Source organism: Condylura cristata, unplaced genomic scaffold, assembly GCF_000260355.1.
Source record: "Condylura cristata isolate star-nosed mole 26May11 unplaced genomic scaffold, ConCri1.0 scaffold00026, whole genome shotgun sequence".
In the NCBI taxonomy this organism is placed as follows: Eukaryota; Metazoa; Chordata; class Mammalia; order Eulipotyphla; family Talpidae; genus Condylura; species Condylura cristata.
In genome coordinates this window covers 18,756,564-18,783,269 of record NW_004567127.1, presented here as the reverse complement: position 1 = coordinate 18,783,269, position 26,706 = coordinate 18,756,564, and the positions used below count along the sequence as shown (strand labels likewise).

At 45.7% G+C, this 26,706-nt stretch overlaps 1 protein-coding gene across 1 annotated transcript in view; it reads right to left on the bottom strand.

The window, feature by feature from the left end:
- ABCA4 (ATP-binding cassette, sub-family A (ABC1), member 4) overlaps window positions 1–26,706 on the bottom strand; it is a 129,074-nt gene that overhangs the window by 53,206 nt on the left and 49,162 nt on the right. The window contains 9 exon segments of the mRNA XM_012730028.1: window positions 619–750; window positions 2,438–2,612; window positions 4,273–4,365; window positions 6,857–6,922; window positions 10,548–10,752; window positions 13,410–13,631; window positions 16,638–16,860; window positions 18,698–18,874; window positions 19,433–19,638. Coding sequence (XP_012585482.1) covers window positions 619–750; window positions 2,438–2,612; window positions 4,273–4,365; window positions 6,857–6,922; window positions 10,548–10,752; window positions 13,410–13,631; window positions 16,638–16,860; window positions 18,698–18,874; window positions 19,433–19,638 — 1,499 coding nt within the window.

The window sequence follows — 26,706 nt, the reverse complement described above, 5'->3', positions numbered from 1 at the left end:
TTTAAAAAGTGACCACATTTTTAAAAGTGGTAGGTTATAAAACTGTATGCATAATTTTGCCCTCCTTTGTCATTTTTAAATCACACACATATATTTATATGTGCATAGGAGAAAGTTCTGAAAAGTTATATATCAAGGTGTTAACAGTGGTGATCTCTGGGTGAAGAATTATAGGTGATTTTACTTTCTTGTTTTAATCTTTATTCCCTCCCTCTTTCCTCCCTCCCTCTGTTTCTTCCTTCCTTCCTTTCTTCAGCTAAGTAACAAAAGTTAATGATGGAAAGCCTCCTGAACAGTTGGTTTTTTTTAAACTAGTGGCTTAAGAGGGGAAAGGAACAATGGTCCTGTCACTTGGTCCCAGGATAGAGAACTTTGGGGTTGAGCAAGTGGCTCTAGCATCAGCCCGTATCAGAGAGAAGGTGCATGGTTCTCTGAGGAGAGACCACAGCCCTCAGTGGCAACAGGCACAGGGTTTTCTTACGACCAACAGGATAAAGGTCCTGCAGTTGGGAACACCACCACAGGAATATCCTACCCCCAGATCTGGCAGCCCCGGGCTGGGCTTGGGGGCGGGCGAAGGCTGGAGCCAGGAAAGGTCTCCATTCCTGTGCTACTTACTGTTGGAACAGGACGTTGTGCTGTGGACACATGCCAAGGCGCGGCCGGATGGCACCCAAGCTGGTTTCGATGTCCTTTCCCCCGATGAGCACAGTCCCTGACGTTGGTGGCAACAGGCCCGTCAGGATGGACCTGCCAGAGGGGAATGAGTCGCAGCTAGATGGGCTACAGGAGCCCATTGGAACGGCAGCCCCTGCCCAGGATGGGTGAGGACCCTCACAGTCCCTGCCAGTTGAAGCCAAGCCTTTGCTAGCTGTGGGGACCTACCGGGCTTCCCACCATGTGGGCCCTGATGCCTGGACCACATGTGTCTTCCTTGCCTGCCTGTACTTCATTCCTAGGGCTCCCAGGTGGGTCTGCTGAGTCCCAACTACAGAATATTCATCTAGGGCCAAAGGTCCCGCCCCTACGCAGCCATCACAGCCCCTGGCTTTCTGGGGGTTCAATAACAGGTGTTGTGTGCAAGGGTCATGCTTAGCCTGAGTCCCCATTACAAAGCACAGGGGAGATCTTAGTGATGGTTCAGCAGCCCAGGCCTGCAATATGAATTTGTGGCGTAACTGGTTAAAGGCAGACATGGAAATTACCACCAATCATATCATCTTTGGGTCCAATGTATAACATGTTCACTGGCAATGTTGGATTTTTTTTTTTTTTTTTGGTAAAATGAGAAAAAAGGACTCCTACCTTGCGGGGGCCGTGGGCTGTGGGGAGTATTAACTGAGTTAATCTGTGAAGCACATAGGACTGCTGCATACAGCAAGACTCAAAAATCCTATTACTATTTTATTAAACATCGTGTTTCAATACTCAGCGGTGTTTAATTTCCAGGTCAATGAGATAATGTGTTTGTCTTTGAGAAGCCCCGGGGTCCTGGATGGAACTTTGGACTCTGACCATATTAGTTAGCAAGGAGAGAAATCAGACTGGCCTGTGCTGCCCCACCCAGCGCTGTCCAGGCCATGTGAACTTGTACTTAGGAGATGAAATTTCTGTTCATCAGCCGCTAGAGGGAAACAGAACCAAATAGAATGGCACTGGCCCTACATTCCATTCACACGAACCACCCTCAGAGAACATTCCAGGGCAGGGTGTACACTGCTATTCCTTCCTGGGGCCTGCATGAAGCCAAAGGACTGGAAGCCTGTGTATCACCAGGGTTTCCTGCCCCTTGAGAGGGTACTCTGGCTGCAACTTGGGAAACCTCCCCCCCACTGTGATCCCTTTCTCAGCAGATGGCGCCTATGTCCCTTAGAAAAGCCTGGGAGTTTCCTGAGTTGAGCCTTCAATATCCTTGAACTTGGCTTTCAATCGCTTGTTCTTACCCCAGAGGACTTCCCTAGAGACTGTATCCTTTTAATTTTCTCTGGAACGACCATCAGCCCTCATAAGTAGGAAGGGAATGCTCTGTGAAATGAGTAGTGTCTCCCCACTGGGCAGGGATGGTGGCGGCCATGACTTACTTTATCCCCCTGTCCCCGTGCAACCCTGGAGAGGGTGGGTGGGAGGGGGGCTCGCAATGTCAGAGATAAGAGGCCACTGAGGCAGGACTTGGCTCTTGACCCTATGAACCTTTACAACTTGGTGACCTCGGGAAGGTTGCTGTCCTTGACACGTAAAAGGGGAATAAACTTACTTTAACCTGCCTCTCCAACTTCTGGTGCACATTTAATAAAACTATGTGTCTTCGAGCTTTGATTTCTGCAGTGCGCTTTACACATTCTTAGGACACAGATACAGAGTAATGTTTTGTCATTAAACTCAGCACAATAGAAGACTATAACCCAAAGATGCCAGACTCCACTGGTCAAAGACTCACAGAGTGGTAGTTTTCCCTGCTCCATTGTGACCGAGGAATGCGGTGATTTGGTTCTCGTAGAAAGTGATGTTAAGGTGGTCCACAGCTGGCCTGCCGTAGGGCTCAAAAGTCTTTACTAGATTCTTTACACATATCCCGGGACTGGAGCCTGGGAGCTCACGCTCAAAGAAGGAGTCTAGGGGAGAAAAGAATGAACGTGAAGCAAAGCTTCCTTAATAGACCTGTTGGAAGTTGTTTCTTCAATCCATTGTCTTCTACCCTTCAACTTCAGCTACAGTGGTCTCTGAAAAGACCACTACAGAATGGTAATGTATATAACAGTATCTAATGTTTATTGAGCAGTTGCTATGTACTTGACATTGATTGGGGTGTTTTATATGGATTCCCCCACCACCACTTGACCCGGTGATAGTGCTGGAGGTGGGAGACAGGTATTATTACATTCATGTCTACAAATGAGGAAATGTAAGTGTTCAGTCAAGGGCACATGGTTCACGTAGCAGAGCTGGGGCTCGACCAACACTCACAGATCGATATGGAAAATGAGCCCTTTGCTCCACCCTCAGTCCCAAGACCTCATTTCCAAGGGTCTGTATGGTGTTTCCTTATGGTTTTTGGCCCCTCCTCCTCTTCCTGTAGACTCTCCCAAGTCCATTCCTGGGACTGCCTTTCTCTTGGACTCTTAGATTTGGTTCTGATCTTAGAGTCAACTTTTACGAAACTTGAATTCTTGCTCCTTAAAACTCCTGAGTTTCTCCAACTACTTGGGTGGGAGAGTCCACTCTTCCTCATCACAGTTCCTCACGCTACCCCTCCACTTTTCTACCCCCTTACCCCACTAACATAGTGTCTTCTTTCTCCTGGTTCCCAGTCATTCCCTGCTTTAGTTCACACTCCAGAGCACTATTAACTTGTTATCTTAATATTGTAGCTCACTTGGTCCCTGTTGAAAACATCCCAATGCTTCTTTTATCACTGGCTCTCAGCCTCACCTGTAACTGCAATGGAACCAGCCCACAAAACCCTGATTTTGGCTTTGGAATTCCATTCTGAGGAGAGTCTTCCCAAAAGCACTGTTGACTGCAAATGTGCTTTCTGAGGTGTCTGGGGTCACTGACCTCAGCTCTGTGAAATGGCACCTGGACTGGCCAGAGGTGTGGAGGCTGACCCTTTTCGCGCCATGTCAGGCAAAGTCCAGAGGCCACGCTGCCTCTGTAAGCCCCAAGTGAAGACAACAAGAACATTTCAGAATCCACAGTGAAAGACAGATGCTTGGGGAGGAGAGACTGGGGACTGAGGGCAGCAAAAGCCAAGGAGACATTGAAAGTCTAGAGCACTTGTTCAGGAATTATTAGGTAACTTTCATGGTCAGGAAAGGCAGCTGATGGCCTGAGTGAATGGACTGCTAGCTTTGTAAACTGTGAGTGAAGAGCCGTCAGCTCCTCTAGACCTGTTCCCCGTGTGCACAGAAGCTTTTATTTTTGTCTTTCCTTATAGCTCATATCCGCTTTAAGTCTCAGTGACCCAAGTTATTGTTCTTGCTAAATCCTCGGAAGTCAGCACATTTCTTCAATTCACTTGGGATTTGCCTAACAAGGGCACAAACACACAACATACTTTGGATTTGCTTTCTCCAGGAAATATGTGTTAATGTCTGGCTGGACCATTCATTCTGCACACGTGCAGCTGGACTCTTGAGAAGCTCTTGGGTTTAACCCTTGTCTATGGAAAATTTACTTCCTGGGCTTCCCGTCACCCCAACCCCAAGCTGCTTTGTTCTGGAACTTTGCGGTGTTCAGAGTTTCACCCCACATCTTCTCTACTCGGGTTTTTACCATTTCTTCCCTGTGGGTGTTCTGGGTCCTCCTCCATCTCCTCTGTTACTGGTTCAGTCTTTTCCAGAGCACTTTCTTCTCTGGTTGAACACCCTGCATCAACCAGAAGTCAGTGTTACTCTCTTGGTGAGAGCTGAGACTCAGTAAAGGTAGGAAAGGAGGAGAGAAGAGGGGCAGAGGCTTCTACCATAAATGGGAAACACAGTTCCTTCAGAAGGCCAAGTCAGCATTCCCCAAAGCCAGCCCCGAGCCAGGCCCTGCCAGCCCCTGAACTACAAGGCTGAGCAGTGTTCTGAGAGTGGCCAGTGGTGCCTCCCAGATGGACGGTTGTGCAATCTTCGCTAAGCTCAGGGTGTTTTGTAACCGGAGTTTTACCTCACCCTCTTAATATGTCAGGAGGGGCCCACAATGTCTGAACTCATGATTTAAAAACAGAAAGCTAACTAAACCAGGATTGAATCTACAATGGGGTTAGGCTTTCACTTCCAGTCTAATGCATGTTAAAGTCAAGGTGAACCTTGAGAAAAAGTCCATTCGAGGTGCTATGCCATTCAGCCAGCTCAAATTACAGACCTAGGAAAGACTTAGCTGAGAAAGCCACCTCTATGGAGATTCAGATATTGGGGGGTTAACAGCAGAGTTCAGCTTGGTTTAAGTATAGGCCTACATAAATTGGAAAGTGTCGTGTCAACACACATTCTCCTATCATGAGTACACGCACATACACACATAAGGGTTTTTTTGGGGGGTAAACTTGTCATTTGGTTTAAAAGGACCTCAGGACATCCTGGAAAGGGAAGAGGAGCAGAAGAGCGAGCCAGCCAGAGAGGAAAGCAAGGGAGGAGGAAACTGCAGACGCCAAGCATCTCAAGGCTCAAGTGCACACATGCGCAGGGTGAGGTTTTTAAAGCAGCAGCTAACCAGGCCTCTCTGTCCACATCACACATTTGCGGGATGTGTGGTGGGTATCCAGTAACTGGGACCCCGCTGCCTCTGATACTTCTAAATTTTGCTTCCTGAAGGGTAGTTTTTAAAACTTGAGATACTGTTGGTTATAACACTATGTATGATATAAAGAACAGTTTTCATATCTCCTCAGATGCCTCCCCCTCCAACCACCCCCAAGAATCTATAGCCCTTTCCCATAAAATGACAGGGAGGAATATTCTTCCAAACTGCTAGTCATTGGAGTGAATTCCTAGCCAAGTCATCTATGTTCTGGATCCAGAATTTGACCCAAGTGACCAGCGAGCACTTGACAAGACACTGAGTGTCTTGGGCTCCATTTCTGCATCTGTGAAGGGTTTGGGAGGGTGGGGGATAGGTGGAGACACTCAGCTCCTTTCTGATTTTAAAGAACTTTAGGAATCTGTTTCAGTCTAGCCTGTGGGACAGGTGAAAAATATTTGACTTCTGTCAGCAATAATATATGTGATTCATTTTGGAAAATGCACACTTAAAATTTTTTTGGAATCAGAGGTATCTGCTGAAATTGTAGAGAAAAAAAAAAAAAGCTCACAAGTGCTGTTCATTGAAGTTAGAAACATTCCAGGAACATATTCTTATGTTGAAAATCCCCAATTATGACAGATTGTAACTTGATTATTGTAGAAATGTAAAAGTTAACAGATTGACAAGGCAGACCCACCAACATAATGGAAAACTACTGAGCTGTCCAAGTGTTATTTGTTTGAAGCAGGAGAAAGAAAGAAACCCACCCAAAGCCTTTTAAAGGCCCTAGGCTAATCCCCAAGAGAAAACAAACATCTACCTCCGTGCTTAAAGGACAAACCCTGGCTCAGGCCCAATAATACAAAGCAAAGAGCAGGTAGGTGAGGAACAAACAGATTGGAAAGTATTTCTTTTGCTTCCAGAACCTCCTAGCTCCAGGGGAGCCCCTAGACCTCAACTCTGGAATGTCTTTGCTTTCTGATACCTCACAAAAAGAGTCTGTGGTTTCCCCCATGTCTGGAACTCTCTGTTGGCCTCCTGTCTTGTTCAGTAAGAAAGCTAAGTTTTATCCAAGATCCATTCTGGGCAATGTTCTTTCAGCACTCTTCCCAGCCGCAGAAAAGATCAAGACAAGGAGAGACTAGGAGTTTTTGTCTTAAAGATCACAGCACTGTCCCAGCCCCTAGGTAAGACTTTCCTTTGGGAGAATGAATTTATTTATGTTTTGAAAAGGTGGAGAGGCATCAAAAAGCAGGATAGAAGCAACAGGAGACAAAGGCAAAAGTCCTTTCCTGATTCTCTGGGTCTCTGCTATAATCTGAAAAATTGCAAAATACTTGCACCCTGAATTGGGCTGGTCTTTGATTGGGGTGATTTAATCCACTGGGCTCAAGTTATGCTGGTCATAAGGCTTATCAGTGCTCAGCTAATCACCCTGGTCTAATGATTCACAATATGTGGCCCCTGAGGCTGTGCTGCTGTACCCCCAAATGCCATGGCAGAGCTGCCAGGAGGCAAGTAATAAATTGGGAACCATACACTTTGGTAGAAGAGCCACACACATTCTGTGCATAGCCAAAGAAGTAGTTTCAAACATTGAGAGTTTTTTTAAAAACAATTTAAGATAACTCACCTTCACCACCAAGCCAGTAGGACTCTTGCAGAAGGAAGTACCAAGGAAGTGGGATTCCATAGTCCCCTAAAATAGACAAGAGAAAAAGCCTAGGTGGCCCTGCCCTCCCACATTTCTGCAAGATTTAAAATGTATCAGATCATTACTGTAAGTCTTTAAAATTCACAAACCACTACCCAGCTAGCTATTCACATCCTACCATGAGCCCATTCCTTCTGAAATTTTTAAATTCAAAAAGTCATGGTTTTGGTAACCTCAAGATGGATAATCTAAATTGGCATCATTGTCTAAGGACGCATCTCTTTCAAGAATTAAATCATGCTCTTTTCAACAGTCACCATGTAATACCAGTGATGATGATCACTAAGACTTTTGGGTGCTTTTGTGGCAGGCATTACTGTCAGCCCTTTCCATGTGTTAAATCACTGACTCCCCAAAGCAACCTAAGGGACAGTTAATATTTTTATTTTGGTGGATAAAGAAACTAAGGTACACAGAGTTAGAATCCGCTGCCAAGGTCACAGTGAATTAAGTAGAGGTGTGGAAATTCCAACATGGGTAACTTCGGATGGTAGCCCACCCAGTCTACTGGGTATGTGTGGCATTCAAGAAGATCCCCAAATTTTCAGTCTACTTCTCTTAACAAATCTTACTCCCTTAAAAGGTTGTTTCTTCTAGGACACTCTCTTGGCTTATTTAATAGTTATCCTGTTTCATGGTCTATGCTAATCTGTAAGTTGCTCAAGGGCTGAGTCTGTTTTGCTGTCACTATCTGCTATCACCTGACAGGTGCTGATCAGTTGAATAAATTAAAGGTTTAGTTCCATTAAAATAAGGTATTGAATTATGTATGCATCTAATGTTAAATCCAAGTAATTTTTTAAAAAAGATTTATTTATTTGTGCATACAGAACTGGGGTATAAGCCGGAGGTGCAGGGGTGGTGAGAGGATTCACCAGAGACAGAGTGGGGAGCAGAACAGCAGAATAGTACACTGCTGAGGGGAGCAGCGGCTGTGTCAGGAGAGGTCTGCCCACGCCAAGTGGGTCACCTCCAGGGCAGGTGGGGATTGAACTCATGCAGAAGTGGCTTTAACTTCTTAGTGCTGTGCTTTAACCCGCTGTGCCACCAAGGAGGGCCCCAAATCCAAGTAATTTTTAATTTATATCTTCTTCCAAGGACCCAAATAAAAAAGTTCCTGCAGCTGAGCAAGGGCAAGTATATTGTTCAAAGTCCCTATTTTGGGATCGATTGTGTGCTGCCTGCAACCTTCTCCCAAAAAGCATATTCTTAGGTATGGACTACTGTAAAATACACTGCATCTTTACTCCCAGCTCCTGGCACAAAAGTCCTAACACCCTTGCAATTTCCTGATATTAGGAGTGCTTTTTATTGTTCATCTGAAGCCCTTTCTCCACCATAACTGAGCTTATGTTAATGAGGTGACTCACAGTCTGGGTCCCTAGATACTTCCTAAGGGGGGCAGTCACCAGAAAAACCAAGCACATCAAGAGAGAATGGGAGGAGGCTGGAGACTGGGTTATAAAAGCTCTTGAACAATGAGATTCTGGGGACCTCTAGGATGGAGAGCCTAGGGAGGTGTTAGGAGGCTAGGGCCCCAGAGGGGTGTAGAAGCTCTGTGCCCACCTCACCCATTCATTCAGCTGTTCCTGAGCTGTATTCTTTATTATAAAGATGTAATTGTTAAGTAGACCACTTCCCTGATTTCTGTGAGCTGTTCCAGTGAATTACTGAACATGAGGAGCAGTTGTGAGAATCCTCCAACTTAAGATCAGCTGGACAAGTATGGGCCCCGCCTCTGTGACAGGCATCTGAAGGGGAAGCAGTCTTGCAGAACTGAGCTGTAGGGAGGGCCCTGATTCTAGGCAGTTACTGTCAGAATTAAGTCCAAGTGCTGGATACCCATCTGGTACCAGAGAAAGGGCTGGTGTTGGGAGAAAGACACATTCAGTATTGGAAGCGATAGCAGGAAGACGCCAGTGTTCCACCCCTTGGCACCACAGCAGGTGGTGTATTTGGAAACTGTCTTTGTAGATGGGATCAGAGAGTGAAGAGTATGTTACACTGGAATGGGTGGTCTCTATCTAGTAAGACTGGTGTCCTTATCAGAAGGGGACTGTGTAGAGATAGGCACACAGGAGAACGATACAGAGGACATGAGGGATGTGTCGCCACGAACATCAAAGACCATGAAAAGCCATCAAGAACTAGACAGAGACAAGAGAGGATCCATCACCGCCTACAGGTTTCTGAGAGAGTGTGATTCTGCCAACACCTTGGTTTGGGGCTTCCTCGTCCAGAACTGTGAGACAGAGCATTTCTGCTGTTTTCACTCTCGCTGTGGCTCTTTGTTATGGCAGCCGTAGAAACTAATATAGTCAACAGCTAGGGTCCAGAGCCAGCTCTCCTGACCCAGCCTAGCAACCTTTCTCCTGCACCAGGGATGCTGTCTCTATATTTCTGCTGACAAAAGTCTGCCCTGAAATGACCTGAAAGCCTGAGTTCATCTGGACTCCCCAAGTACCTGGCCCAGCCTCATTCTCCTCGTCCCCCCCGCCCCCGACGCCTGCTCCTAGTTCATGGTACCAAGACTAGGTCCCAGCTGCCATAGCGCAATGTGGTGGGTGGTTGGCTTGAGGCCCTTCACACAGAAGCAAGACGTCTCTAGCTATTAGGAAACAATAACTTGAAGGAAAGTTTGATTTCAACAAAGGCAATGCTAAACTGTGCAAATAACGGATTTTGATTTGGGAACTGACTTTCTATGCTGCAGATCAGGTTTCAGCATCTTCCAAAAGTCAGGCACTATTCTGAGCACTAACACATTGACAGTGAGCACAGTGGACCATGGGCCCATCTTTCACTAAGGGCAGAGAGTCAGTGCACTGGCATGGAAAGATACATCATGCCAGATGGTGATGTTTCAAAAATGAAGTAGGATAGCAGGACAGAAGCCCCGAAGGAATGGTAGTTATAAAGGAATAAACATTTAGATATTTTTATTCTGAAAAGATGCTAGTGACAGGGGGCAGCTGATTATAGAGGTCTGAACAAAGTAAGGAAGCAAGTCTGCAGGGACACGCTCACGTGTGTGTGTGTGTACATGAGTGCAAGCTCCAGGCAGTGAACCGCAGGTGCAAAGGTCCTGAGGAAGAATGTCTTAACATATCGATAGTCACTAAGGAGGCTAGAGTGGCTGGGGCAGAAAAACATGGGGAGAAGGGAAGGCCAGGAGGGGAGGAAGACAGCTGGGACCAATAATGGCTCATCTTGCATGCCAGGGCTGGGTGCTAGCTTTCACACTGAACAAGCAGAAAACTCAATACTGGAGGGATTTGAACAGCAGGGTTGGAGCCATTTAACCTAGATTCCAAAGGGTCTCTGAATACAGTGTGGAAAACAGGCTCGCAGGAGAAGATGGTGGAAGAAAGAGGCTTGGACTGGGGAAGCTGAAACAGATAGTGATAAGGGTCAGATCCTGGGACTGCTTTAAAATAAGTTAACTGCATTACGGATGGACATTTGACTCATGGATTTAAATTTCAAATGCTAGTTCTGAGAGCTCAGATTCATACCAAGGAGAAAAGAATGAGATTTAAACAAAATGAGAAAGAAAGGGCTGGGAGCTGAAGAAGCAAATACTTTTACCCTGTGGAAAGGTGTTCCTTACCTGGAAACACCTGATCCAGGTACCAGGCAAGAAGACCATACAGAGCTGCATCAAGGAGCATCATCTGCATGGACATCAGGAAACTGAACTCATCCCCTTCCATGGGGCTGTTCCCAATATTGTCCCACTGCAGGCCCAGGCCTTGCTCCTCGAAGCGAACCAGGTACTCAGTGCCAAAGCCAAATGCCACAGGAGACAGCAGGTTCTGCAGGGGGGCAGAGAGGGTGCAACAAATGGGCAGAGTGTCTTTTAATCGCCACAACACCCAGATGCCCAAACTTCAGGTAGAGAGGCCAAAAAAAGAAAAGGAAAATGGTCAACATAGAGTTCATGTATAAGCCACCAAGGGAGGGGTTTGGTTAAGGCAACCTTCACGCAGGAAGAGAATTCTGGAAATGTCTCTCTGATCTCAGGATCCCTGTCATCACCCGCTAGACCACTCACCCCTATTCCACGAAACATACTCTATATGAAATGGGGACGAAAACATCACACATCCTGCCACACGGAAGGTCCTTGGGCTTACCTTCCTCCCTGGCCCCCTTGCCCACTTCTTTCTTACGACCCCATAGTTTTGGTAGGAAAAAGCCACAAAGTTGTTCAGTTCTGTGAGTCCCATTAGCTGTGTCCACACTCTTCAGCGTCCTAGAGCAGGGGAGGCCAGAGAGTGGATGGCCCCGTGTCCTGCTAGGTCTCACAGCTTCCTTAGATTATGTTGACTATTAGCTTTTCCCACCTCTAGACTGGGGAGGATCATTTTCTTTTCTTAGGTTCCTGAGGAGGGAACAAGTCAACTGAACAAGTGTGCAGAAGGAAGTCTGAAGAGGAAGCGTCGACAAGTCCCTACAGGTGGTTTTCCCAGAGCAGAAAGCACTTGAGCACATAGGAGGATGGCTACTCTCATTTTGTCTGCTCAAAGGCCTCCCTGTAAGTTCTCGGTGGAAGTCAGAGGGTCTCCCTGCAGAAGGAAGGGTTTCCTTAGCTACCTGTTCACAAAAAACAGTGAAAATGTTTCAGCCCAGATCAATTCCAAGGTGACCAAAAGAAGGAATAATGGTCACGTCAAAAGGAGCTGAAGGATCTCTGCAGTCATGTGAGGCCTATTTCTGGCACCAACTGTGCTGGATTCGCACCAATCCCATGGGTGGGAAATTCCCCACATGGCTCCAAACATGATAAAGACATTTGTAGAGAGATCCAGATTCAAGTTTGAAGAGAAACACTCATGGACATAGCCATTAAGAAGCCCTGTCATTGGAAATGTAGTATGTGCCCCCCAAGACGATAGCTTCTTGGAGGGTCCACATGCCCATGAAGCCAGCTGTGGCCAAACAGCCCCATCCCTCCACCCACTGCGCCAGCATAGCCTGGCTCAGCTCACAGAGGGAGTCATAGGATTTCTTACCACTGGCTCATTGTGATCATTTTAGAAAATTGGCTGCTATAAATGGCAGCAATTTCTTATTTAACAATGATTTCCTGGCTCTGATACCAACTAAGTTGAGTCATGAGAACCACGCAGACCTTAGTTCTTTCCCAGTGAGAGGTAGGTAGTGGTTCCTTCTTGATCCTCTTACATAAAAACTGTACAGAGAGATCATGCCAGGTAAAGAAAACTGTACCCTGCAAGGCCTAGAAGCTGTTTGGCCTGGTTTAGAAATGGAGGGAAATGGCTGTGTTGTAAACAATTAGTGAAAAAGACAGTGATGTTAGCTTGGAAGTCCTGAACTAACAGAGCTCACAGGCAGTCAAGTCCGTTCCTGGAGTCTTCTTCTTGAAAAGGTCTGATGTAAGACTGGCTCATTTTTGCACCCCTTTGTGCATACAGTGGTATAGCATGTGAAGGTGCCCAAATCAGACACTCCTGAGTTCTCAGAACCTGTCTCCTCAAAACTCTCTGGCATGCAGAGTATTTTGAGCTGAGAGTAATGAAATTCCCGAGGCTGAGGAGCTTCTGTCCTTGCCTAATTCCTTATCCCTTCCTAATCAAAAAAGGGATCATCACTCCTAAGCTTCTGCCTTTTTCGTAATCAGTGAAGTGATTGCTGGTCCCTCTTTTATGACCTAGAAGAATGTAACCTGGTGGTAGTGAGGGGTGTTATCCAAATATAGGCTTATCAGTGAGCAAGCTTCTCTATCTAAGAAGCTCGTCTTTAATTTCAGCGTAGGAATAAGGTCCCCCCTTCTTGCCAGCCATGTGAAGATCCCACCACCTCATCCTTGCCTTCTTGATGTCCTAAATGCTTAAATGGAGCATAAATATCCCTCTGGTATTCTTTAGAATTTAAAACTGCACATTCACCACTCATATGTTATTAAATTTGGGCCTTTCCTCCTATTAATCTATGAGTTAATTTATTCATGTGTCCAACCTTGGAAGAACACAGGTAAGGTAGGGAAATTCCCACTGCGACCCCAGATGTGATGAAGATACTTGTAGATACCCAGATTCAAGTTCCTTTGGAGAGAAACATAAACTTTTCATTTATGGAAACAACTTTCTAGATAGAACGGTTGGGGACAGGGGACAAGGTCTCTCCTTTCTGAGTCTTCTCAAACACTACAAAAAGAAAATCGAGTGAAATGGACCTAGCTGTTCTCTTGGGCACACACAAAGGGACCCAGGAACTGAACTGGTTTACAATTCTTTCCAGGCTCAACTAATCAAGGAGTTTTGGTAAGGAAGAGCCCTTAGGTGGCTCATGATGAAGCCACCCCCATTTCTCCACTTTGCCCCTGTGCCTTTCCATCTTCCATGCCCCAAAAGCAAAGTGCACACCCTCATAGGGTCGTGAGCCCTCCAAAACTGTGCTAGACCCCTCAGAGGAGCCACACCAAGGCTGGGGTGGCCCAGTCACCCACCACAGCCATCTTCAGGTTGCCCGTCATGTGTTCCTGCCAGGCGAAGCAGAGGACGTGGGGCAGGTAAAGTGTCAAGTAGATGATGCCACTGCAGGATGCTGCCAGGCTGGCCCTGGAGAAGAAGGTGCTGAGCAGGAAGCCCTGCATGATCGTCGCAGTGGAGAAAGCCAACAGGAACAGGAAGACGATGAGCGGGTTGCTGTAGTGGAGGATTCTCCCATGCTGAAAGAGAGCACACCTGAATCAGTCCTTGACACTGGCATCTAGGACACCGGCCTCAGCGGGGATCTCTGTGCAGTGGTTCTGGGCCCTCAGAAGCTCTCGATCCTGGATGCATCCTCCCCACTAGCTTTTTCGGGTGTTTAAATTTCTACAGTCAAGTCTCTGTATGTCATTTCTTTAACCCTGTGAGTGCCATTTGCCCCAGAGAGTAACACGCTAGACTACCTTTCAGTGTAGTAATTGCTGGTGGGAAGGGCATAGCATGCAGAACTAAGCCTGAGACAGATGTGCACGGGGGCCTTGGAGTTTCAGGAGCTGCAGGATATACTGAGTTGAAGAGGACAAGGAAAGGGAGGTGGAAACCATTTCATAGTCTCTAGCATTTTCCCTGGGGCCTGCACTTGATGCAAGCATTTGTGCTTGTTTCCTGAGACTTGTCACTCACAAATAGGGGGAAATATTAGCAATTAATCCACATCACCTGCAAGTAGATTAGTCCTCCCTTTCCATTAGTGTCATGCCAGTACACTTCGTAGAACCTGTGGGCAATACTCAGTCCCCTTCACACTAGCTAATGAGTCAATCACTTTGAAGAAAATAAGGCAAGCTAATTATTTTTAATAAGTGAGTTACTTCTCAATTACATTACAGAATAAATTGAGAAGTGCCAATTTATTAGTCCTTGGTTCTCCTTTGGTATAGGCAGCATATGAGGGGTTATACATGACGACATATGTATAGGTCAGCCTGTTCTTTCCTCAGCAGCATAAAGGTAAAATAGGTTCATCTTTTGAGTGGGTTCTGATCAATTGGTAGTGATGCCCCGGGCACTGGGCTCCTTGTAGGAAAGAGCTCTATCTATTAGCAATGTCTGTCACGGCAGGAGAGAGTTGTATGGAACTGCTTCTCAACTGTTGCTCCCATTTCTCCTTCATCCATACTCCCCTGACTGCCGGGAAGTAACAGAACAGCTTGAAAAATGAAATAAGACAAATGGCAAATGAGGGTTGAAGAGAGTCATTCTTAACTAAAACCAGTCTGAGGAAACAAAAAAAAAATTCAACATTAGGAAGTAGATCTCCAAAAAAGCTCTTCCCCTCACCCTGGAAAGCTCATACCTTTTTCTTAATCACATAAAACTTGATAAAAGCCAGTCCATGTCTGAACAATTGACTTTTCAGCTGAAAGAACTTAAGATGATTTGTCGCTATTTTTAGAAAAATAAAGTCAATTTCTTATGCCAGGTCAAACAAAATCCTGAGGACTCCTAGGGCAGTGTATTTTTTTCTTGACTTAAGGCAGAGAGGAACGTCACTTGGCTGACCCAACGATTTCGCTGGTGTAGGCTTCCTCTATTGGCCACTTTCATAACAATGGCACCTTACCATTGTCCCAATTTCCAGTTTCTTTCCTGCATAGTTGAGATGGGAAGGAAGGACAAGGGAAAGATGGGCGAGTCATTCAAAAGAAAATCCTATTTTGGTGTGGAAAGCTCTGTTTCCGTCATCACTGGAACAATTTTCTGGTTCCCACAAGGAGAAACACCATTGTACAAGAAACTCTTGGTGAAAATTCTTAACCTCATTGTCCCAAAAGCTTTGAAGTCCCAATGCCCATTATTCAGAAGGCAGATTTCAATGTCACTTATCAGTAACAAGTTGAACAAATTCTCATGACCATTGTAAGATGTCATGCATGCTGCTGCATTAGCAAAAGTCAAATGCTAATGCACATCTATTCCTTTAATTCTCAGGACACAAAATATCTTGTTAATGGGAAAAAGAACACACAGATAGTAAGGAGCAAGATGCCCTTAGAGGAAACCAAGTCCTTCATCTTTATGGAGCTCTGGGATATTTTGCAAATTTAAAACCACATCAGTGTAGGATAAGTTTGTGCAGAATGAGCTCGATGTCACCATTCTTTTAGCTGTGGCACCAGCACAAGGTTTTGATGAAGGTCTCAGATCACGGCACCAAAGTGCAGCACTAAACAAAACCCTTCACATCAGTACATTTCACCACAAAGAGAAGGAGCAGCATTTGGTTTAACTGGATATATGTTGGTTGGGCAGGATATATGATGGAACACTCTTAAATTAGGTCAATCACTGATCTTGGATCACCGTATATGGTTCAGCATGAACTTGGACACTTAACTGGAGTCTGTGGGTCAGCACACTAACTGCCTATGCAGAGAGGTAAAGAGGCAGAACAAGCTTGATGAGATGATATCAGAATCTTAAAAAAGTCTGAATTTCATACCAAACCCTATAAAAATAGGATAAAAAAAACAACCTAAATTTATGTCCTTATCATTCAACAAGAACAAAAGTTCATCTATTGTGGATGAAGGATAGCAATGTATTAGGAAATGTTTTATTTCTAAGTCTAACTTTTGAGGGAACTGCAAGTTTGTAGGAGATGGAATGATGCATGCCTGTAGCAATTAAAACCTCCTTATCACTGAGAAAGGATGGCCTCCAAATGCCATCCTTCAAAACAGAGAAATCTGGAGGGTTTTGCAGGCAGAAGAATATTCTTTGTTGCACCTGTGAATGACATGACCATGATGATAACTACAGAATAGTCTAGGTCTCCTCCTCTAATACACTGAAAGGCTATTCCCTCTACAACAGGTGGTGGGGATAGTGATCACAGGAAATCACTCCTTGTACTCCTTTCTTCAAAAGCGAGACCCCTTTACACATGCAATCATCCTGTGCTGGACTTCGCTAACAGCAGCTTCTCCAGATGTTCCACAGGATGATACTGGAAAGGCTATGTGGACAACAGTCCCTGGGCAGGAAGTGGGACAAGGGAAGACACTATGGCACCATGGCTCTTTGGAAAGACTGCTGTGTTTTCTGCTTAGCTAACATGGGGAGACAGCTACATGTCATGTTATCCCTCATGGCCTAGATCCAGGTACAAGTTCATGAACAGGAAGAAAGGTGGGAGAAACAAAGATATGTAAACCTTTCTGGGCCTACTTCATCTGACTTACCATAATGAATATTGTCAGGAGGAAGATGCTCATTGTCATAATGGAGAAGCTGTCCAGAAACCAGGTACACCAAATCACCACATTGGAGACACCCTGATTTTTCAAGGTTTCTTTCAGCCTTAACTCTTTCTCTAAGACGATGCTCTTAACAGTCATGGAGACAGAGTAGATCCAAGACAGCACCATGAAGATAGGGAAACAGCGGTTCAGGATGATCATAAAACTGAAGTAAAGGGAGAGACACAGGGTAGCAGAATGCCCTGCACTTGGCAGAGGTAGAGTAAATTTTGTTGAATGTATGGGTTGAAAACAAAGCTGAGGTCGAATGACAGGAAGAAAAATTGCCACTGGTAATTTAATGACTTGACTCTTTTAAGACACTATACTTTTTCTTTGAAGGTTTACATTTTCTTTAGCACAATATGGTAGATTTTTGTTAACTTAGGTGAATGTTCTATAAGTGAAATGTGTAAACTAAATTGGGCTATGTATGTGAACTGTACAGACCTTCTCTGTAAGGTCTCACTGGAAAGGTCTGCAGACTTGCTGTGACTAACACACACAGTTAGCACATGCTGACTGACAGTGATGCCCAAGAGGGTGGACCACAAAGGTGACGTTGAGATCAATAATTGGCTCCTCAAGGGAGTCTGCCAGGCAACACATTCTACCCTGAAGTATCAAACCCCAATTAAGCAGAAAGAGGCATAAAATTACTAATCAGTGTGGCACCTTGAGAAAGCAACTGACCTATCAATAAATCAGTCAGTGACCCACTGACTCCACCAGCCATGCATAGGTGGAGTGGACCCATGGCTCTCCACGCCAGCAAGCAGGGTAAATTGGATATTCAGCAGTTCTTATTGTGAACTTTAGATATGTCTATCCTGTACTCGATGTGTTAGTAAAGCTTTTGGGATTATTATCTACGGAAAAGTGTTGTATTGTGATGCGGGGCCCAATTCTGGCTAGGGAGCCTTTAAATCAAAATGGCCCTAGGGAAAGAGCCCTAGACATAAAGGCTGCACTGCTGGAACCAGCCACTAGAGGACTCTCTCCCATCCTGAATGGCCTGAATTCCTAAGGCCTTCACATATCTGCCACCACTTCCCAGCCGGCCATTCGCAACTGACCCTAAAAGTGGAACTGGAGTTTTGTCTCTGGCTCCATTTCCTATTTCAGCTTCTAGTCTAAACCCAGAGTAACTTTAGAAAGGTCTCCAGTCTTCCCTAGAGCTGAGGAGAGAGAACTGGCTGGACTGAAGTGGTGAGAAAGGGTTTCTTGTGCTCATACTGGGCTCCCTTTTAATGTCTTGCCAACTCAACCTAACTCTCCTTTCTTAAGACTCTGCCTGTTGCTCTCCTCTTGGAATCTTGCAGACATACAAGTACACTGCTAGGCGGTGATGTGTAAGCCAGCTACAGGATTTTTGCCTCATACACCATGGTAAATGAGCCCACCCAGCCCCCTCTTCCTCTCTGTTCCTCTCTCTACCGCTCCCCCAAATCCAAGTTCAGAAAGCAGTAGGCTAGCAGTGGCTCAGCTCTCTATTGGCCAGCAATTGTGCAGGCCTGGGGGAGGGGGTGGGCAGGGAGGGAGGATCTGAGCTCATCCAACACATTCCTCTACCTTTTCATTAAGAGCACATCATGGGAATGTTAATTAGGGAAGGGGTGCATTACTCCAAGGCTCCTAGGCACCGAACCTACTTGCACGCAGAGTCCTGATTTGCTAACTTGGCACTCACTGGGCAAACACGCTGACCAGACCCCTTCCACATACCAAACACACTACGCAGTGGAAATTTAAAAAGGCTTGTTCCCTCCTCCAATCCCACTTCTCTTGTTTTAATTTTCACCTTCCCTTTCGCACCCATACCTACCGCTTTATTGATTGTGCCTGGGGTCCTGCCTGGAGCCTGAGAGTAGCAGGCTCCTTAGACATAGCACCGTTCTCCCCAGTATGGTCCAGTCCCCAGGTTTCTCTCTGAAGGGTTTCCGAGTTCCCACCCGGCAACCTTATTAGCTGGTCAGGGAGGGGGATGGGAAGCAGCCACTCACGAGTCATCCACGAAGCAGGGATAAGGCATCTGCTGGAGATAGATTCCAATGGGGACCTCAGCCTCCACCTGACTCCTGGTGATCCCCTGTTCCACCATGTCCTGCAGATAGGCAAAGCCTCCCCAGATGTATCGCAAATCTTCCACAGGATCAGCTCTGGGACCAGGATCCCAATACCTAGGAAGAAACCAGAGGGAAGGATGAGGTAACCTGGAACTCTCTTACTTCAAGCCTTCCCTCTAAATGTTTCCAAACTAGTGGGCTCCATTCATGTTTAAGTCTCAGTTACCAATGTTAGCTACACATGCCTTGTAACGGCGTTCAATTAAGGACTCTACTTTGAGCAGTATAAAACACCTTATTTCCTCTTAGTTAACCTTATTGATACATAGGTTGAATGCAATTTCAATCCCTTACTCTGTACTAAATGTAATTTCCCAGTGAGTTTGTCAGACTGTCTGGGTTGAAGACAATTCAACACTTACAGGTTTCCATCTTCAAATTGCACAAATTCAGCCAGGTTCAAGTGCTGAACTGAGAGGTGAAGACAGGATAGCAGAGGATAGGAGAGTGGCCCAATCCAACTGGCTAATTTCATTCTTGGATATCCTTATCTCTCTCCTTTTTCAATTAACCCTCCTGCCCCCAGCAGAGATGGGGCCTGAGACCAGAGCAGCCTTCTTCTAGCCTTACCCCCCAGGGGATGCCCATGTCTGGGTTTTCCTAAAACGTCACCTGTCTTTGATCTTATTAGTTTTCTCCACCACATCTATGTCCATCCGGATCTTGTACTTCACATGGGGCGGTAGGGAGCTGGTCCAGGGCTGCATGTCAGGGAATACCACACCAGCCCAGAATCTGTTTTCCTCCAGCAGAGAAAGGGCTCGTTGGGTGAGCTGAATTTCATCATCATAGCTTTCAAACTTGTCCAGGACCAAACACTGCAGATAATCACAAAGGTTGAGAATTTGAGGGACACCAACTGTAAGGACTCAAATGCCAAAAAAGGCAGAAGACCAGGGCTGTTGCCCCAGGGGATGGGTCAAATACAAGCAGACCTATAAACTTTCTGTTTGTTTAACTCTGGGGTCCGGTGTCAATTTTTCAGTGTCTGGATTTGGGGTGAAAGGGGACTTAGAAAACGCTGACTCGCTCTCATCCCTGCAGACTTGGTGAGGGTCACACTCTCCGGCTGTCCAAATATGCAAGTCGTCAAAATACAGCGTTCACTCCCCAGCATGGGGAGGCGAGGGAGTGGGGTCACGCTGCATACAGGCTGCTTTGAAGATCTGAAAGCCTGCCGATAAAAAGCGTTCAAGAGAGATGGAGCGAGACAGAGACAGAGAGAGAGAGAGAGAGATGGAGAGAGAGACCTAGCACTGAACCTTTCTGCTTCTTAGGAAATGCAGGGCAATAACCAGCTGAAGAAAGAACAGGAGGAAGGGAAAAAATAACACAGAGCTGAAATAAGTTAGTCAGAGAATCATTTCCAGTTACAATTTTATGATAGGCAGTGTGGTTGGAGGGGGGATTTCCTAATGTCTTGTCTCTCCCCCTGGAAAAGAGAAAAATTCATTACCTGAAAAAGAGCAAAATGAATTTTCAAACATTTGAATATTAGGGCTTGTCCAGTTTTATAGATATGTTAAAACATTGTTTTGAACTTGGGTCTAGTGTTTCCTTAATCTCTATTCCCCAGCTCAGCAGGGTTATTGTGTCAACATCCCTTTCCTAGAACCAAGCTCACAAGAGCTCTTCACCACATCCTTATGGAGAGCCTGCAATGTGCCAGAGCCCGTAGGCTCAGGGATACAAGGAGGAAAGATAAAATCTCTTCCTGAAAGAAATTCAAGATCTAATGAGGGTGGGGATTCGAAGAAACCAACAGAAATACAGAATGGTCAGGCACCGATGAATGCAAACCCAGGGTAGCCTGTGAACCAGAAAAGGGAGGTAGTTACATCTACCTGGAGTAATACAGGAGGGCTCCCTGGAAGAAGAGGTTACTGATAGGAAGAGGATGGGCAGGTATTAGCTGAAGGGAAGAAAGGAGGGGAAGGTCTGCTCAGTCACAGTGAATGCACATGGGTGCCTGGACACCTCATGGTCTTCGTCCCTGGCTGCACTTTAGAATCACCCGGTAGCTTTAAGGAGACATTTAAAGTCTGGTTTCAGTCCAAATAATGAAATCAAGTTCTTAAGAGGCAGGGCCAGGGCACCAGCATTTTGTCAAATGTTCTTTGGGAGTCCCTAAGTGTAGAAAAGCGAGGACGTGGACAGAAGTGAATGGTGAGAGATGAGTACTAGGAAGGTGGGTGGAGACCCCCGGAGGTCCCCATGCATGGGAGGATGACCGACGCATTGACATGGTGCTTCTGTGCTACAATCAGAAGTGTCCCAGGCAAACCCTAAAAAAGCCACAGGGTGCCAGTGTAGGGTTTTGAGCAAGGGTGTGACTTATGGGATCATTTTTTGAAAGATCACTGGTGGAAGAATGGGGGCTAGCAGGAAAGGGGTTAGAAGGTGGCTGATAAATGGCTTCAAAGAATAAATCAGCTCTCAGACAGAGTCTGTGAGTTATCTGGAATCTTCATTTCACTGAAGAGAAAACCGGACACAAGGAGACCTGCCAGGCTTCATGCAGCTCAAGCAGTGGACCCCAAGTTCCCTCCCTACCTGCTACTATCAGGTCCCAGTACTACCTGTCATGGCAGGAGCCACAGGAGTAGCCGGGTCTGGGGCTCTCCAGGTGCCCACAGGTATCTCTAAAGTAGGAGAGCAGTGATATTGTCTGTCCTCACTTTGCAGACCAGGACACAGGCTTGAGAGGCTGAGTAACTCCCAGAAGAGGTAGAGTAGGTGCCGAATGCCAGCTCTTGATCCCATGACTCTTTCCAGAAGAAATAAGGGAACGAGGCAGGTGGCTAGGTTGTAAGGATCAGACCAGTGGCCTGAGATCCTGCAGGGCTACAGGATCAGTCACCGAAAGCCCCTCGCTGATGATTCCCACCAGGGCTGTCAGAGGGAAACAGTCTCCTGCCTTTTTGCGGAGCATCTGAATTTGCTGAAGTGAGTCCACCCTCTTCTCCTTGGGCCTTCTGAACTAAACTCTCCACCTGTGCCCCACACCTGGGAGCAGGTCCCCTGTAAAGTCCTCAGACTTGTAGATAGAAAGGAAACTGGGCTTCCCTGGTGGCACAGAGGTTAAGTGTCATGATAGCAAGCTGTGGACAGCCACAGCATGAGTTCAATCCCTGGCCAGGGAGGTGAGCCGCATGGCACAGCAGACCTCTCCTGTCTCACCTGCTGCTCTCCCTGGTGTATTTCAGTAGATCCATCTGCTCTGCTCCCCACTCTGCTGCTGGTGAATCCTCTCACCCACCCCCCACACCTCTGGCTACACCCCAGCTCTTATATGCATAAATAAAAACAAGTGTTTAAAAAAAGAGAAGCTGTTAGTTCTTCTAGCTAATGTGAGTAAGGGGAACAGGTACATGAGAGGGTCTCAAGGCCAAGTGACATTACACTAAGAGACATTATACTATGAAGACTGTTATTTTAAAAGGAAATAGAACTGCTGTTTCTCGCAGAAATATCTGCAAGTGCAGTCACACATCAGAGAGTTAAGGGAAATTTTTTAGTAAACTGTTTTGCAGGAAGTGCTTGGCCTAACAGTAGCCCATTCTGTAGTGGGATGAAGGACTGAAGTGCCTTATAACTGTGAAGATCGTCTCATGTTCATTTTCTCTGGATAGAAATAATGTAGAGTTTGCTGTTTGATGATTTCTTTCTATCATAACATGGAAACATTCACCACGTCCAAGACCAGGCACCTGCTTCCCTGTGTTTGCCAGTATTTAACCCAACAGCACCATGTGGGAACGGAGAATTGGACAAGGAGGAGAAAAACGGAACTTCTAGAGTACACTTTTCAAAAAGAAAGAAAAGAAACACATTTAAGTTTCCTTTAGGGAGATTTTGATGTTCTACAAAGATGAATAATAAAATAATTTCATTTTAAAATTAATTTGGTGAAGTGAGGACTGCATAAACAGAATTTTGTCTCGACATTTAGAAGAGGAAATTAAGTTTCTTTTCTTTTTGGAAAGTACATTTCTAAGATAAAAAGCAAAATTATCTTGGGAGATGGAAATTCTTCTTTGCAGTATCTTCTAACCAGGGTACATTTACACACACACACACACACACACACACACACACACACTTCTATCAATCCATGCACAGAATCACAAGGTATTTGGACAGAAGGTGTAGTAGAGATCATGTAATCTGATGTTCCTGTTTTGCTGGTGAAGAAATTCCCACCAGAAAGGACAGCATCCTTACCCAAGGTCAATTCAGGTCAGAAGCAGAATCTAAATCTGTGACTTCAGATGTCAAACCTGAAGGGAGCTGCTGTTCCCACAGGAGGCCCTATGAGCCGACCACACTACAACCACAAGCGAGGGGCAACAGAATTCCTGGACAAGGGTTATTTTGCCCCATCCTAGAGAGCAGCACTGTCAAGCAGAATGATCGCAATGAAGGAGATGTTCTGTGCTGCTCTAGCCAACATGGCAGCCAGTAACCACACAGGACTGCTGAGCAGTTGAAACATGGCCAGTGCAGCGGGGAGGCTGACTTTCCACCTTATATGAATTTAAATAGCCACATGTGGCTACAGGTTATTGTACTGTCAGCAGCTCTAGAGATAGGAAGGTGTTGGAGGTCGGAAAACCATGTTTTGTTTACTGTCGTCTCTGGAATAGCATTTTCTCACAGCAGGAACTTAGTAAGCATTTCCAGAATTGAACTGATTTATATGTAGGAGCCCAATGCTGTAGGAAGTATACATTTATGACCATGTGTTTTGAGCATTCTCTTGCACACCCCAGTCAGATTATAAACTAGGAGAAATTAGTGAAAAATGACTTTGTGCTATGAACCTAATGAGAGTGTAACTCTCACTGAAGCCAAATAGCTAATACAAACAAATACATATTAGCAATGTGACTTTTCAAGGTTGCTAGCCTTGTTCTCTTTGATCTATGCTTTCATGTCCTGAAGGGAAATCTATACTGAAATAGGTGGCCGATGTTTTCAGTGACATTGTTAAGTCCTGTGGTGACGTGGGCTCCAGCTCGACTGTTTTATCAGGCAGCTGATTCACAGTCATATTTCCTGCTGCATCCCCCTACATTGTACCCTGATATTCTCCGGAAAAACAAAACTTAAAAGCTTCTCGACCATACAGATCGACCCTGAAACACCTGACCCATTTGCAAAGTTGGGTTATCGTCACCATCTTGGAAAGTGGCAACACGTAGTGTTTAAGAGACAAGGGGCCCCAGAGCCATATCTCCTCTGCTATTTCCTAGGCACTTCTGTTTCTCTCTGTAAAGCTGAGATTCCATAGGTGGGCCCTTAAGAGCACATGACTTAAAAGTAAAAGCTGATGTTTTTTTGAGATATAATGTGTGCTCAAACTGGTCCAAGGACTTTGTTTTATTAACTCCTTGAACCTCACAACCATCTTATGAGGTCAGTTAAAATGATCACCCCAAGCTCAGTGTGAGGTTTAGCGAGGCAAAGTGACTTCCACTGCAGTCTGTTTTAAACCACGTAGGATACTAACCTGTCTCACAAATAACGAGGGCTCAACAAATACCATTTTATTACTGTTTTTGCAATATATCTTGAAAGTCAACAGAGGCTAGTGGTTTTTAAGCCCTTGCCAGGTTACTATTCATTCATGGCAGCTGTTTATCCTGGGCAGAAAACGGGTATTTTCTTTAAATTATATGTCTGTGAACACAGCCATTCCAAGCTGATCCACAGAAACTCCTTTGCTTAGAATGATGACATAGACAGAAGTCAAAGCCTCCTGTCCCCACCTGAGCTGTGGGGTGTGGATGACCCCAAACTCACTGTAGTCACTAGTTGCTCACTGGCTATCAAGTGAAAGTCAGCAAATTCTACCCAGAAAAAGGTTCCATGAAGCCGATCTGGGCTTATCCTCACATTTTTCCTGAGGTCAAGGCAGAACAGTTGTGGAAGGCACTTTGGAGATGAGCCTGACACTCCTGGGTTACGCTGTGAGGCCTGACATATGATGTACCCTTGCATCTCATGGGGTGGCCACCTGCTTCCAGCACATGGCCTCACCCGCTGCTGGACTGTGCCCTTGTCCCCAGTGTTGAAATCCTGGCTAATGGCCATGTATATTTGTGCAAGTGTGTGCATAGCTGTGCTTGGGAGGCAAAGACGAATGACCAGGCCCTGAGTAGAGATCATTGATTTTGACATATTTGGTTTGGGCTGAGAAGCTTGTAAGTTAAAACATAATAGGTTCTAACTTGGCTGACACTGTGGAGTCTATATATAAAAGCTGTTTGGTTTTCTACAAAGAGAAATCCATGGATATTAGGGGAGAATGGAGGTAGATAAGAACAGGCTAGTGTAACGGGCTCAAAATATAGGTAGTTCCTCCCCCCACTTTGGGAGGAGACTCCCAAGGGCATCTTCAGTGAACAAAAAGAAGTGTCATATGTCCTCAGAGGGAGGTTCTGGGCAAATGTGGCAGCTAGAGTTCAGAATGTTAGTGTGTACCATCCTGGAACCCCACAGAGGCCAGGAGCAAGAAGAGGGGTTCTCTGTCCCTGTCAGTCTCAACTGCTGGAGCTAAAAACAGGTGGCTGGGCCATCACCATTTGAAGTTCACATGAGCCCTGCAATTCCATGTGGGTTGTTTTTCTGATACTCAACAGGAAGCAGAGTTCACCCTGGCGGAAGAAGCTCGAGCTCTCTCCAGGGCAGGCAGCTGTGTTTAAGACCTCTCAGAACTCGTCATTTGTTTACTCAGCTAAATCAAACACCTCCTTGGGAGGAAGAGCGCAGTAGCAGCAGGCTCCTTCAACTGTGACCTCTCCGACGCTAGTCAAACACATTAAGTAATAGATAAATTAAATTATCTATTGAGTGGGAGATGTTGGTCAGTGGAGAAAGAAAAAAAAAAACCCTCTTTCTGTTTAAACTTGATACTCAAAGGGATCTGGCACCCTGTGCTGACATGGTTTGACTAATGCACCCAGGACATGTCAGGGGTGAGGTCTTGGGGGTAGGGAGATGTTGCATCCTTTGAGATGTTGGTGCTGACATCCTGCCTCTGACATCTTTAACTTCTAAACTCAGGCTGAGAACAAAGTGGCTGATGAATGCCAGTGGAGGTCCGAAGTGGTCCTGCTGGTGTTAATGTAGACACCTGGGGTTTCTTTTGAAAAATGCCAAGGGATGTGGGCAAATGTCCCAGAATGAATTTCCTGGCAGATCTAGACTATAACACTCAAGATTAATTTCCCACAACATGGAAAAAGCCACTGTATTAAATGGCTTGAGTTGGTGGGATGGTGAGACAGAGGTCAAAGGTGCAGCAATAAATTTTATTGAAGACATTGGGCACTGTGAACAAATGTCTGAGGTGGTCATCCACAGAGTGAGGAAATGCCCCCCACCTGGAAAACAAAGGGACAGGAACTGCACATCTGTTAAAAAAAAAAAAGTAAATAAAATAATGAAACGAATAAAAAGGCCAAGCTGGAGACAGAGCCTCACACTGGGACAAATCTTCAGAAATGCCTGCTGGCCAGCTGAGTCTAAGGGAGGGCATCCTAGCCTGCTGGACAACTGTGGGGTACTGTCATTCTCAACGTTTTCCTGTTTAATCATTCCCAAAACCCCAGGAGGTGGGGTGCTCCCATATTCAGAATATTTAACAACCAGCAGAACTAGAGAATGACCAATAAAAGCACAATCTGGTTGCAAACTCCTGGACCAGCCACCCTGTGAACACCACACAATTTACAGTTGTTATTATCCTCATTTTCCAGGCAGTGAGACCGCGACCAGTGAGACCAGTGAGACCTGGTTTGCACAAACCAGGCCAGCTGACCATTCCCGTTTCATCTCCAGACACTTCTGCTCCTGCCCGCACCCATCCCCCTCTGCAGACT